This window comes from Sander lucioperca, chromosome 3 (genome assembly GCF_008315115.2).
Source record: "Sander lucioperca isolate FBNREF2018 chromosome 3, SLUC_FBN_1.2, whole genome shotgun sequence".
NCBI classification, from domain to species: domain Eukaryota; kingdom Metazoa; phylum Chordata; class Actinopteri; order Perciformes; family Percidae; genus Sander; species Sander lucioperca.
Genome location: NC_050175.1, coordinates 37,988,292 through 38,000,819, shown reverse-complemented (window position 1 = coordinate 38,000,819; position 12,528 = coordinate 37,988,292). Strand labels below are relative to the sequence as shown.

At 40.0% G+C, this 12,528-nt stretch overlaps 1 protein-coding gene across 8 annotated transcripts in view; it reads right to left on the bottom strand.

The window, feature by feature from the left end:
• Nucleotides 1-12,528, bottom strand: part of LOC116067230 (CUB and zona pellucida-like domain-containing protein 1) — a 36,582-nt gene that overhangs the window by 3,405 nt on the left and 20,649 nt on the right. The window contains exons 1-5 of one of the 8 annotated variants that reach the window (XM_031323596.2): nt 8,946-9,219; nt 3,226-3,439; nt 2,292-2,470; nt 1,778-2,175; nt 541-640 (exon numbers count right to left, since the gene is read on the bottom strand). In XM_031323596.2, coding sequence (XP_031179456.1) covers nt 541-640; nt 1,778-2,175; nt 2,292-2,470; nt 3,226-3,286 — 738 coding nt within the window. In that variant the 5' untranslated portion in view covers nt 3,287-3,439; nt 8,946-9,219. Of the gene's footprint in view, nt 1-540; nt 641-1,777; nt 2,176-2,291; nt 2,471-3,225; nt 3,457-8,945; nt 9,220-12,528 lie in introns of those variants that run through there. The other 7 variants (XM_031323599.2, XM_031323597.2, XM_031323598.2 and 4 more) reach the window with 7 other exon arrangements.

The following is a 12,528-nucleotide window of genomic DNA, read 5'->3' as shown; positions in this document are numbered from 1 at the left end:
TTGGGAAGCAATGACCAGATTTGAAACCAGATCCTCTAAACGATTCCAATAAAGAAACGATTCCACTGGAATCGTAATTTTTTAAACGATTCCAAGTAGGAATCGGTTCTCGATGCCCAATCCTATTTATGAGGGGGACAGCCTCTTTTGATTGGTTGTTATGCTCTGTGGCTTCAGTGTAAAGATGTGCTGTTTCTAGGGCTGTCAAACGATTACATTTTCTTAATCGCGATTAATCGTTGAATTTCTATAGTTAATCGCGATTAATCGCATGTTTTATCACATGATTAAAATTCTATTATTCGCATCGCGATTAACGCATTAATGCTGACAGCCCTAGTTGTTTCACATTGTGCATTTGATACCTGATGGAACTCCATGACCGAAACATTGTGCCTCTAATAAAGTCAGTGCTGAATACACGCAGGAATTTACCTTTTTCCACACATTTTTCACATATTCCTTTGCACCTGTCCATCCCACTAAAGTGTACATTAGATAACAGATATGTGCATGAGATATGCATAGTCCATTCTTCACCTGGTCATCTGAGCCGATGAACTTGAAGGCTTCCATGCTGAACCTGAATTGTTTCTGGTGGGCAGGGGAATGGATTTCAACAGTCGGATCCACATTACACCTAGTCAGAGCAAAACAAAACAAACAGATAAGAAATATTGCCTCTGTAACTCTATGTATAACAATGGATGTTTTTATAGGGGCAGAGATATTGTTCTATTGAAGGTATTTACATGATAAGGATGAGGAGTGTAGGTAATGCCAAAGATGAAGTGAAGCTATAAGTTTTACATCCTGACATGGGCATATTGCATAGATGAGATAATCAATCTACAAAGAGTCTACAAATGGGTCATCTCACATTCACATCAATTTAGTAACAATCCTCACATATTGTGACTCATATTATGCTTTTTGGCTTTTCCCCTTTACTTTACTGTGTTATATATCTTTTTTTTTGTGCATGTTATAGGTTTACAAAGAGGAAAAAGCCCAAAGTTCACCCCAAAGGGACTTACCATCTCCAACAGAAAACAATGTTCACAAACTGCTCCAAACAGCTCTATTGTAGTCCAGCCTTTACTTCAGAGACAAACGTGGTCACTTTGGAACACACGTTATAATGCTCACCTAGCTGCTAGCATGGCACGCCCTCATACTCTGCTTCTGACTGGCTAGTAGTCCTTACCTAGTTACTGTCAGGGCACGCCCTCATACTCTGCTTCTGACTGGCTAGTAGTCCTTACCTAGGTACTGTCAGGGCACGCCCTCATACTCTGCTTCTGACTGGCTAGTAGTCCTTACCTAGTTACTGTCAGGGCACGCCCTCATACTCTGCTTCTGACTGGCTAGTAGTCCTTACCTAGGTACTGTCAGGGCACGCCATCATACTCTGCTTCTGACTGGCTAGTAGTCCTTAACTAGGTACTGTCAGGGCACGCCATCATACTCTGCTTCTGACTGGCTAGTAGTCCTTACCTAGGTACTGCACGTGTGCGACTCCCAACAAAGATGGAACAGAAGTAGCTAAAACAGAGAGCTCAACACACAGGGTGAAAAGAGGAGCTGCAGCAATGTGCAGTACAACAAATATATGGTGTTTTTTGAAAATTAAACCATGTAAACCTATTCTGATATAACCTCTAAATACAATTATGAACCTGAAAATGAGCATAATACGAGCACTTTAAAGAAAACAAATAATTACAAATACATTGTTATGTCGTCTGTTGCCACCAGGGGGTGTAGTCATGCCTACCCGTTATCAATGATGCGGTAGGTTGGCTCGTAGTTTGGGTTGTCATATCGTGCTGCTCTGCAGGACTCCACAAACAGCTCGGTGTCTTCGACTGAGGAGGTGACCTCTATCTGCATGTAAATCCTTTGCTTATAGTCACAATTCAGAGGGTATAATTTAGATTTTTTCGGGGTTCGAAAATTTTTGTTAGGATAGAATTCAAATTGGTAGGTGAACGTGCCGAGGTCTTTCTCCAACACTGTAATGTTCTCTCTGTGTCCACTGTAGCTCTGTTTCACTTTTCCATGTTTGGGGTACTTGCATTCGAACTTCAGCTCCAGCTGACATTTCCTGGTGATCACCACGTCATGTTTGTTGTTGGTGATTTCATTCGTGAAAGTTAGGTTTTCACCATTTTCCTGCAGAGTTAAAGTATATTATGTATTCAGTCCTCATAGTGCTAATGAAAAGTAAAACCAATAGTTGAGAGAAGAGAAGAGGACAGCAGGTGATGAAACCAATGACCCTGCGTTACCTCGATCTGTGTGCCACAACCGCTGAGGGGGACGACAGCAAAGACGAAATCACTGTTGGTGCGGACTTTGCAGGCGGTGTTGGTGGGGTCATTGAGCCGCAAATCATCCTCTTGGAGTCCAGGGTATTTCTCAAACCATACTGTCATGTCGGACTCGCCGCAGATCACCTTGGATTTAACTAGAGCAAGAGATGTGTATTTTTAAACCACTTTAAAAATACACATTATGCTGAAAACTGTGAATATTTTCTAATGAATATTGTGTGATAAAACACTGCATAAAAGAATATTTTCACATGAAAATATTGCTTAATGTATTAATAAGAATAGTAATAATACATTCATTTATATAGCACCTTTAAAAACAGATTACAACGTGGTTTAACAGACAAAGCAGGACACTCAGAAGACAAGATAACAGAGAGCCAAACAGTACGGCCAAATAAAAGCAAGACCAAATTAATCATAGATAAATACACATAAAAGAACAAACGCAATAAAAAGATGGTTAAAGCGACAAAAGGAAAATCACACAAAAGCAAGTCTATAAATATAGCCGCAAGTGAGCGGCAAATCCGTGGTTGAGGCCAACACAAGCTGTTAAAAGCAGCGATGGATTAAGACCTTTGACAGTTTCTGATGCTTGCAATAAAGACAATAATGGGTGAATTTGTTTAGCCGGGGCTGCGCTAGACTTTTTGGTGGCAACAGAGTCCAGGACATTCCAACAGGCGTTATTAAAAAAGGGAGACCAGGTCCTTTGTGTTAAAATGTGGATTAAAGGCAGTTAAAGAAACAGCAGTATAAAGCTCTGAAAACTTGCTAGCAGTATGTATCAGAATGTAATTTACATTTTTATTTAATTTTACATTGATATATGTTGTATGCTAATCTTGCTATTTTGTGGATATGTATGTAAGCAGGTGTTTATTACCAGGATAACCATGACACAGCAAATACACCAGCCATGCAGCCAATATTGGGCCCTTTAACATAGCTGTAAAAATGATGTTTCTCCCCTGCTGTTTCTTTGCTGGAATCACTTAAAAAGTAATCCGCTGCAGGTCACCGATCAGAACCAGACAGATGTCTTCAGCTCCAATGCGTTTATTTCCACCACCACAACCACATTCCTTCAGCACACCTGTCTGGTGAATAAGTGGTTCTGTATAAAATCAACATAATATACAGAAATAAATATAACTGTAAAATACATAATGTATTTAGTACATATGATAAATGCTAATTACTTAACTAAAACTATATATATGCAGAGCACACTGTGCAATGTAGTGCAAACTGACCGACAGCATGGCATGACAGTTTACAAGCAACAGGAATCACTGAAGCTGAAACAGCCAAGTCGCTCTTTAGCATCACCTTTTTATGTCCACTAGTGAGGCAGTACTACCCTCTGCTGGCCAATAAATTATGTGCAGGGCAATTTTTACAATGGAATTAGTAAACAAGTCTAAGTTGAGGGCTCTGATGATTAGTCTGGCAAGGCAGGGGGCTGTATGATTAGAGCCACAGTGCATTTGTAGCCGTCAAGTCCAGGAGAGATTCCTAGGGGACTGAGGGTCCATGATCATGACAGCCTTGCCAATATTTAGGCCTGTCCGTGTGCCATTTTTGACATGACATGACAGGCTTTGCCCCTCACCTTTCGCACTCTATGTGTTGTTGTTTTCAAAATTTCTTCACCACAGGAATCAACCCGCCGGTGACCCCTGGGCCTCCTTCTTCAGCCTGACGGCCTCCCTTTACTGCCGGTGTCAACCCTCTGACCACAGCTACTAGCTGTCGCATATACAATGGAGGACATGAACATGAACACTCAGATTACATGTCCCCAGCCTTCCCCGGGGATGTGTGAAAAGCTCTTCTACAGATAGGAGTTTAAGACCCGTCGAACAGCATTTTAGGCTAGCCGTTTCCAATTCAGCCTCAGTGCATGTTTTGGCTTACCAGGTCTTTCCGGGCTGACTCCCCCGCCATCTGATCCAACTCACCACCATATGGTAATCAGTTGACAGCTCTGCTCCTCTCTTCACCCGAGTGTCCAAGATATACGGCCACAGATCAGGTAATACGACCACAAAGTCTATCATTGATCTTAGTCCAAGGGTGTTCTAGTACCACGTATGTCTGGCCGTGGAACAGTGGACTAGCTCTTCACCCTTGCAAGAAATATTAAGGGGGCTTAGGAGTTTCCCATCCAGTCTACATGTGCTTTGTGGACTAGGAGAAGGCTTACGATTTTGTCCCTCGGGTGGTCTTGTGGGGGTCTTGTGGGAATATGGGGTATCAGGGCCGTTAGTACGTGCCATTTGGTCCTTATATGACTGCAGTGAGAGTTGTGTCCGTATCCTTGGCAGTAAGTCAAGCATGTTTCCAGTGGGTGTTGGCCTCCGCCAGGGCTGTCCCTTGTCACTGATCTTGTTTGTCGTTTTCATGGACAGGATTTCAAGGCACAGCCAGGATGAGGTGAGTGTCCGGTTTGGGGACCTCAGAATTGCTTCTCTGCTATTTGCTGATGATGTGGTTCTGTTGGCTTCATCGAACCGTGACCTACAGATCTACGTTACATCCAGCTGGAAGGAGACCCTGGGGTACACCGAAACGCTGGAGGAATTATATCTCATCTGGCCTAGGAATGCTTTGGGATACCTTACTTGGACCTTACTTGACCTGTTGCCGCAACAGCCGACCCAAACCCAGATTGATGAATGGGTGAGTGGTAATTAGTGGATGGATGGACGGATGGATGGATGGATCGCTGGATCGCTGGATGGACGGGTAACAACAATAAACTTCGAGCTAGCAAGCTACACGCTAAAAATGACAAGTTTTGAAGAAAATTTAGATTGTGCGATAAGGTAGAACTGCTTGGTTATTTCAGGGAATGATTGTAAAGATTTACAAAGAATATGTTTACGGCATTTACTCTCTAAGTGGGATGTTTTGGGACTGATTGGTGGAATTGCTGTGGACGAAGTACACGCGGCGATACACTGGTAAGAACAAATTACGTTTAACCATGTATCCAGCTAATTTAAAAAGCTCACATTACTGTATTGTGTGAATAGTTAACTTCATTTAATATTGCAAATCTTCCACCAAAACAAGTTCCTTCCCTGGGTAGTTTTGCAGAGCCACAGTCACTGCGTCCAGAACTTAGCGCTGCACAAGACAATTGTGATTTGTTTAAAGAAATGTAAACAAGGTGGTCCAAGATGTGTTTTTGAATAACTGTAAATAATACAATATGTGTAGTGTACACATGAAAAATGCAAAGCTGTATGCAGAATACGCTGTTCAATGTAGTGAAAACTGGGCAATGGCAGTAAAATAGCATGACAGTGTACAAGCAACAGGCATCTCTAAAGGCTGATTCCACCGTAGCTCGACATGCACCTCCAAAAATTTTGAACTTTGCGTCGAGGCGACGCAGACCGCAAGGACTGTGATTGGTCAGCTGGTCCTGTGTGTTGATAGTCGGTGTTTTAAGCAGCCTACTGTGGGGAGTAGCAACATGCTAGTTCACTGACATAAGCTTTGCAAATAAACTCAGACATATTTTGGTTACAATGACGGGGTTATCCGTTTGTAAAGTGTCTATATGTCAGTAACGTTTTGAAAATTAGCACTTCGCCAGCAAGCAGTACTTTGTGGGCAGTTGTGCTAAAGTTTGCTTGTTAACATAACATAAACTGGCTGGCAGACACCTCGCAAATAACCTCAGACTTATCACCCCCTAGCGTTATGACGGTGAAATGCAAAGCAACCCCGACGCAGAACTCCAAAAGGGTCACGACGCCGTAGGAGTGACGGCGTAGCTACGGCGTGGCGTTGACGCAGAAGCATAAAACAGCCCTAAGGGCCCTGACACACCAACCAGACGGCCGACCGTCGGCAGTAAAGCCAGTCGGACTGATCAGTCGGGTCCCCGAGGTCCAAAAAATGCCTCAAAACACACTGTTCTGTATTGTTTCCATTAACAGTCTGATTATTTATAATAAAACCGGCAGCTGATTGGACGAACGCGTCACGTGGGTCTTTTTTCTCCGGAAATTCACAGCCAGACTGTCATGGCGGCTTGTTCAGAATACGATCTCATATTATACTAAAATAGTTCACCGAAACGTGTTTCTGAAAACATTTTAAGAGAGAAATAGGCCGTGCAGTTGCTGAATCTGTCTTCATTTCAGATCAACAAAGGTCAGTTTAAAAGATTTTCGTCAGATTGTGAGAGGCTCATCCGCTCCCCATTTCCGGGTGAGTCCCGACTGTCCTGTCTCCGACTGAACATGTCGGGTCGGCCAAAATGAAGGCCGACGGCTCCTCGGACGGCCGACGGCACGGGACACACTGAACAGACTCGAGACATAAACAGTTACATAAACTGTGTGTGTGTGTGTGTGTGTGTGTGTGTGTGTGTGTGTGTGTGGGGGGGGGGGACTAATAATACAAATGCTAACCTAACTCTAGAAGCATACTAAAAGAACAAAGTTAGTTACACACTACTAACTGTAATACAGTTATCTAACACACACTGAGGCAGGTAACTTGCATGTGACTAGGTTACATTTAATTAAGTACGATGAGCTAATACCACCTCAAGGGGTAACATTTTATAATCACTAATAAATGGTAAATTGATAGTTCATTAAACTTGTACATACAATGACATGATAATTATTATTTTTTATTAATTAATAGTAATGCTATAATTTATATTGTCTTAAGAGTTTATTGTTGCACACGTCATAACATTTTATGTAATATATTAAGGATTTGTAAATAATTACCAAATGATTTGTAAGCCTTTAAGTAATTCTTTGTAAACTGGCTGAGAAACATTATCTGGATGGCTATTATAAAGTTGCATCTATTGATTACAATACATTGTTAATGGTTAATAAATACTTTGTAAAGAATAAATAATAATGAGTTAATAATAAACTAATTATTTTATATTACACAAATCTAATGATTACATAACTTATAACAATAATTAGTTATAGGCTACCTATTAATATACTTATTAATCATAATTTTCTTGTTTGTTAACAGTAAAATAACTATTAACTTAAGTTTAATTTACTATCCATTTACCATAATCATTATGTGATGTTTATTATACAGTGTTGTTATAAAGGCCTTTTGTAGACCTACTTTGTACTCGACTACATTTGTCTGACAGCTTTAGTTACTTTTCAGATGACAGTTGTTCATCCCCTTCCTGTCCAGTGAAAACCACGTATCTCCAGATGTGTTGATGTTGAATGTTTGTGATAAACTGAAGGATGAAGTGTTCCTTTATGTGTTGAAAAAGTTCTCCTAACCTACTTCTTAAGCTAAATGAAGTCTTTAAAAAGCCTCTCGGATCAGCTGGAAAATTCATCGTCACAAAGCTGAAAACAGGGCTGTTTTTCTGACACCATGAAAAGTTTTAAAACGTATTATAGATAGGCTACGTGGTTCTCAGTAGTGTAGTCTAATGTATTTTAGCGGGTATACTGTTCTACATAAATAGCCTATATCAGGGGTGGCCAACCAGTTAGGTATAAAGAGCCACAAAAAAAAACGCACCATAGCAAAAAGCCACACACACAGTTTTTTTTCTCACTTAGATTGACTCAGTGGGAAACCTGACAGTCTTTGTTATCCACAATCCTTTTCAGGTCTTGCTTGAACTTGGTTGTGCCACTCAAAGCAACTCTTTCACTCATTTGTCACTAAAGGGGCTTTCAAACAATCGGATTCAGCAGTGAAAGGGTTAACGAGGAAGGTGATCTGTGGCCGCTGTTTTTCCTCAGGTTGCAGAATCTGTCCTCAAAACTCTGCTGCATTATTTTCCATTTTAAAATAATTGGCAAATGTATTGGCAGTATTGGCAGATGCATTCAAATGTGTTTTTTTGTTTACTTATCTGAAATACTGTATGTTTCAGAAAAGTTAAGTTTACCATGTACCAATGTCTACCAATGACACAGCCCCCAGCCACACAGTAAGAGCCTCACAGGAGCAGGCAAAGAGCCGCATACGGCTCAAGAGCCACAGGTTCGCCACCCCTGGCCTATATGGACCAGAATGGACATATCAAAGTGGGGCGTCTGGGTCTGCTCACCCAGGGACATTTTGAGCGTCCAAGACTTAATTTTCTGCATTTTGATACACTTTAACGCACCAATTTACAGTGGAAATACTTGTATTCAGCCTATGCGAAGGAAAACAAAGATGACAATTCAAAATATATCAAAAAGATAATGGAAAGTATGTTGTTATGTGCCATTGCACATTTTTAAGTGGGTATATGGAAATCCTGTAGCTTTCTTAGTGGGTATACTGCGTGTACATGCGTATCACGTAGACTAGACCACTGGTGGTTCTCACAGGACGGCGACGCTACAAGCATATGATGATCTTATAGACGATGAAGCATTGCTGTAGATTAAACTACCCAACAGTAGGCTATCTAGCCTAAAGCAGAACTAAAACGCAACCATAATGCAGCAGGAATTTGAATCCAGAAACATCAGATATAACTGCAAAACATTGACAGGGAGGATGTTACTGCACAATACTGATTTTTTCTTTTTATAGGCCTACCTTAAGTAGGCTACATATTGCTGATAATAGGCTACTTACATCTTTTTTTTACCTAATCAAGGTTGTGACGCATTTCACACCAGATGGCAGATGGAATCGAGCTGTACCGTCCGTAATGTCCACGGAGAGTCTCGCAGTGTCGGACTGAGATCAGGAGAAAGGGAGCGGATCTGGGCGTAGTTTCCCCGAAGTCCGCGTGAAGAGCCAGAGTCCAGGTCGGGGGAGAGAAAGTAGGGGAGTGGGCAAAGTTTTAAATGAATGCTAAAATGAATGGTACCAGTGGTGTAGTCTAATGTATTGTAATGGTATACTGTAGGCTACCACATACATATAATATAGGCTATGGTGTGGATGTCCTCCCCCTGCAGGGTTATTTTGAGCATCAAAGACAAATTTCCTGCATTCTGATACACTTGTATGCACCAATGTAAGGTGGGAATACCTTTATTTATCCTATGAGAAGGAAAACACAGATGGCATTGAAAATATATAAAAAATATAATGGAATATATAGCAGTAAGGGGGCGTTCACATCAGGGACCTAAGCCTGGATCACAAAAGTTGACCCCAAAGCAACGAGGACAAAATAAAATAGGCTACTTCTATTTGTCTTAAATGTGTGGTGAAGGGAGGATACTGGCGTTGGTGTATACCTGCGTATCACGTAGACTACACCACTGAAAGGTACACATTTAAATCTTTAGCCTAAGTCAGGTTTTTAAAACTGAAATGTCCCAAATAAACTTGTCATGAGTAGTTCTAATTTATCTAGCAATAGCATAGTAGATTGTTTTAATATCAATACTGTTAATCCTGTATTTTTAGTGTGACTTTCTATCTTGCAAAATCAATATTATTTCCTCAACATTTTAATGGTGTTTTTATTATGTCAATAACAACTACAGGCCTATGTCCTATAACGTTATATATAGCCTATATATTTATATAGCCTACGTAGATATCCTACCGCATCCGGCATGTGACATGCGTCTCTGCCGCCGCCATCTTGGGACGGACATCTGACCCCTTCTGACCATAAAGACTCATAGAGAAAGACGGTATTTTGTGCTGCTTTTGGATATTCATATGAAATTAATGCCAAAAGTAAGCAACATGGAATAACACTTCAAAGGTGTTTAACAATATTTTACGGTTACAAACGTGTTGAATTTCACACAAGAGGCAACATTAATCCCTCTTTTAAGATAACATCAAGTTAACTGACTGTCCCTATACTAAATTAAGGTAGCTTATGTCCAGGAAAAAAAAATATTTTAGTATTGAGTCATGAAATCGTTTGTCATCCTCATGTAGCCTAAATGTTATTCAAGCAGCAGCTTCTAGACTGACCTGCACACTTCCACCAGCGGCCACTTGAGGCGAGTCAATCCCCATAGACCCATAGAAAACAAATCCTTGGAAGCCCTGATCAATGTTTTGGATAAAGGAAGTCTTGTGTTCTGTCCTGACTCGCTGTGATTCATCCAGTTTCATTCCAAAAGTCACATAACAGCTGGACCGGGCTACTGAGCACCAGCTTCTCCTTTCCATCCAGTCTACCTGCTAGCTGGAGCCAAGTATCTAACATTCTTGTTTCATTTGGTCCACTGTTGCTTCACAGAGAAATAAAAACAGAGACTATTGCAGCACAGCAACAGTTGGTTTACAGCAGAAATGCACATTCAATGGGAGAACAGTGTATATGTGTGTTAGAGAGAAAGAGAATTAAAGTGGACAAAGGCAAAAATATATGTGACAGAATATATGTTTTTATTGATCCATTAAGCAAGTGTATGATTATTGAGTTTGAGTTTAGTTTATTTATGGAAGGGGACAGCGCAAATTAATAAAACACATGATTTCCCATGGGTTAAAAAAGCCAGAATTAGCCAAAAGGCTATTTTTCATCTGTAGTCCCCTGCCTTCGATGTTAAAAAAGGCTTTTAAAAATACAAAAAAACAAAAAAACAACACAAGCAAAACAAAACTTAGCATAAAGCGTCACAGAGACAGAAAACAACAAAACAAAGTACAACACATAACTTAGCATAAAACAAGACACAACACAAAACAGAAAGATATACAACAAGGCAAAACAACAGGGTATAAAGTGAAAAAAATATAAATTAGAACAGACACAACCATTAAGAACAATAAAAGCAGTATTAAACTAGGGGGAAACAATAAGTAAAATTCATATATGTTGACTCAAACTAACAGAATAATAAATAGTGTTAGTGTTGACATGTACATGTATTGACCATCCAGTGTTTTAGCTGCTTAGTAAAAGACGTATATGTGTTTAACTGTCTGATGTGGTTTGGGATTGAGTTCCACTCTCTTGACCCTCTGATGGACCAGGCTGACTGACTAAAAGAACTTTTCCGCAGTGGAATAACACAGTCTCCTCTTGAGGATCCCCTTGTGACTCGAGCAGTATCTGATCTTCTGTTGATATAGGCAACAAGTGGCGGTGGAGCTAGGTTGTGAGTGACTTTATATACCAAACATACGTTTACATATTTCATTAGGTCTTCCCAGCTTAAAAGCTGGTACTTCTTCAAAATTAAGCAGTGATGGAAACGCTTAGTTTTTTAAAAGTTTTTATGGCTTGTTTGTATAGTGATTCAAGTGGTTTCAGTGTGCTATTGTTGGTCTGGGACCAGCTTGTCAAACAATAATTCAGATGGGTGGAAATCATAGAATTTAAAAACATTTTGTCAGCCTCTGTAGACATGTGATTTCTGATGGAACGAAAATTAGCAACATTTAACCTGATTGTTTTACAGATTTTTTTCACATGTGACTTAAAGGAGAGGTTTGAGTCAATTAGCACCCCAAGATATTTAAATTCCTTCACAACCTGTAATTTTGCACCCTCAACCATTATGTGATGATCACTTTTGACTTGGTTAAGCCGTAAAGGGCTTTTGTCATGTAATGATGACATTGGAATGATTATGATTGGGTAGGACTACACTTATCAATCAAGATACTTTTTTTTTCCAGGTTTGTTTATTAATTTCAAAACAGCAATACAAAAGTAGTTGAAAAATATATGTATAAAAACAAGTTTCCTTTTTTTGCTTACATACACAAAATAAAATAAACAACAAATCAAAGCAAACTAAACCCCCCCCCCCCCCCTCCACAGTCAGTAATGAGGATTAAATACAAAAATACAGACACATATACAGCATCCAAATTCAGCAAAATGTTACAATAGGTAGTCACCCTAACAAAGTACAAAATAGGACATATTGCCAGGTTTAGGCCAATCTAGTCTTAGTCAGGAATATGTGAGAAACTAGTATTCTCAAAATATAGAAAAAATAGGCCCCATACCTTCCAAGACTTTTGAGAAGAACTCCTTGTAGAAAGTCTAATTTGTTCTAATTGAAGGAAATAAAGGACATCCTCCAACCAGCGTGCATGACAAGGGGGTTCTTAATTTCCATTTAGTTAAAATTAGTCTTCTCACTAATAAGGGGACAAAGGCAATAACATCTCTATTAGATTTTGATAGGGAAGGTACAAAGGAGGAGACACCAAACAATGCGGTGAGAGCATTCAGCTCGATCCTCTCTTCAACTATGTCTGAAATAGTTTTAAAAATATCCGT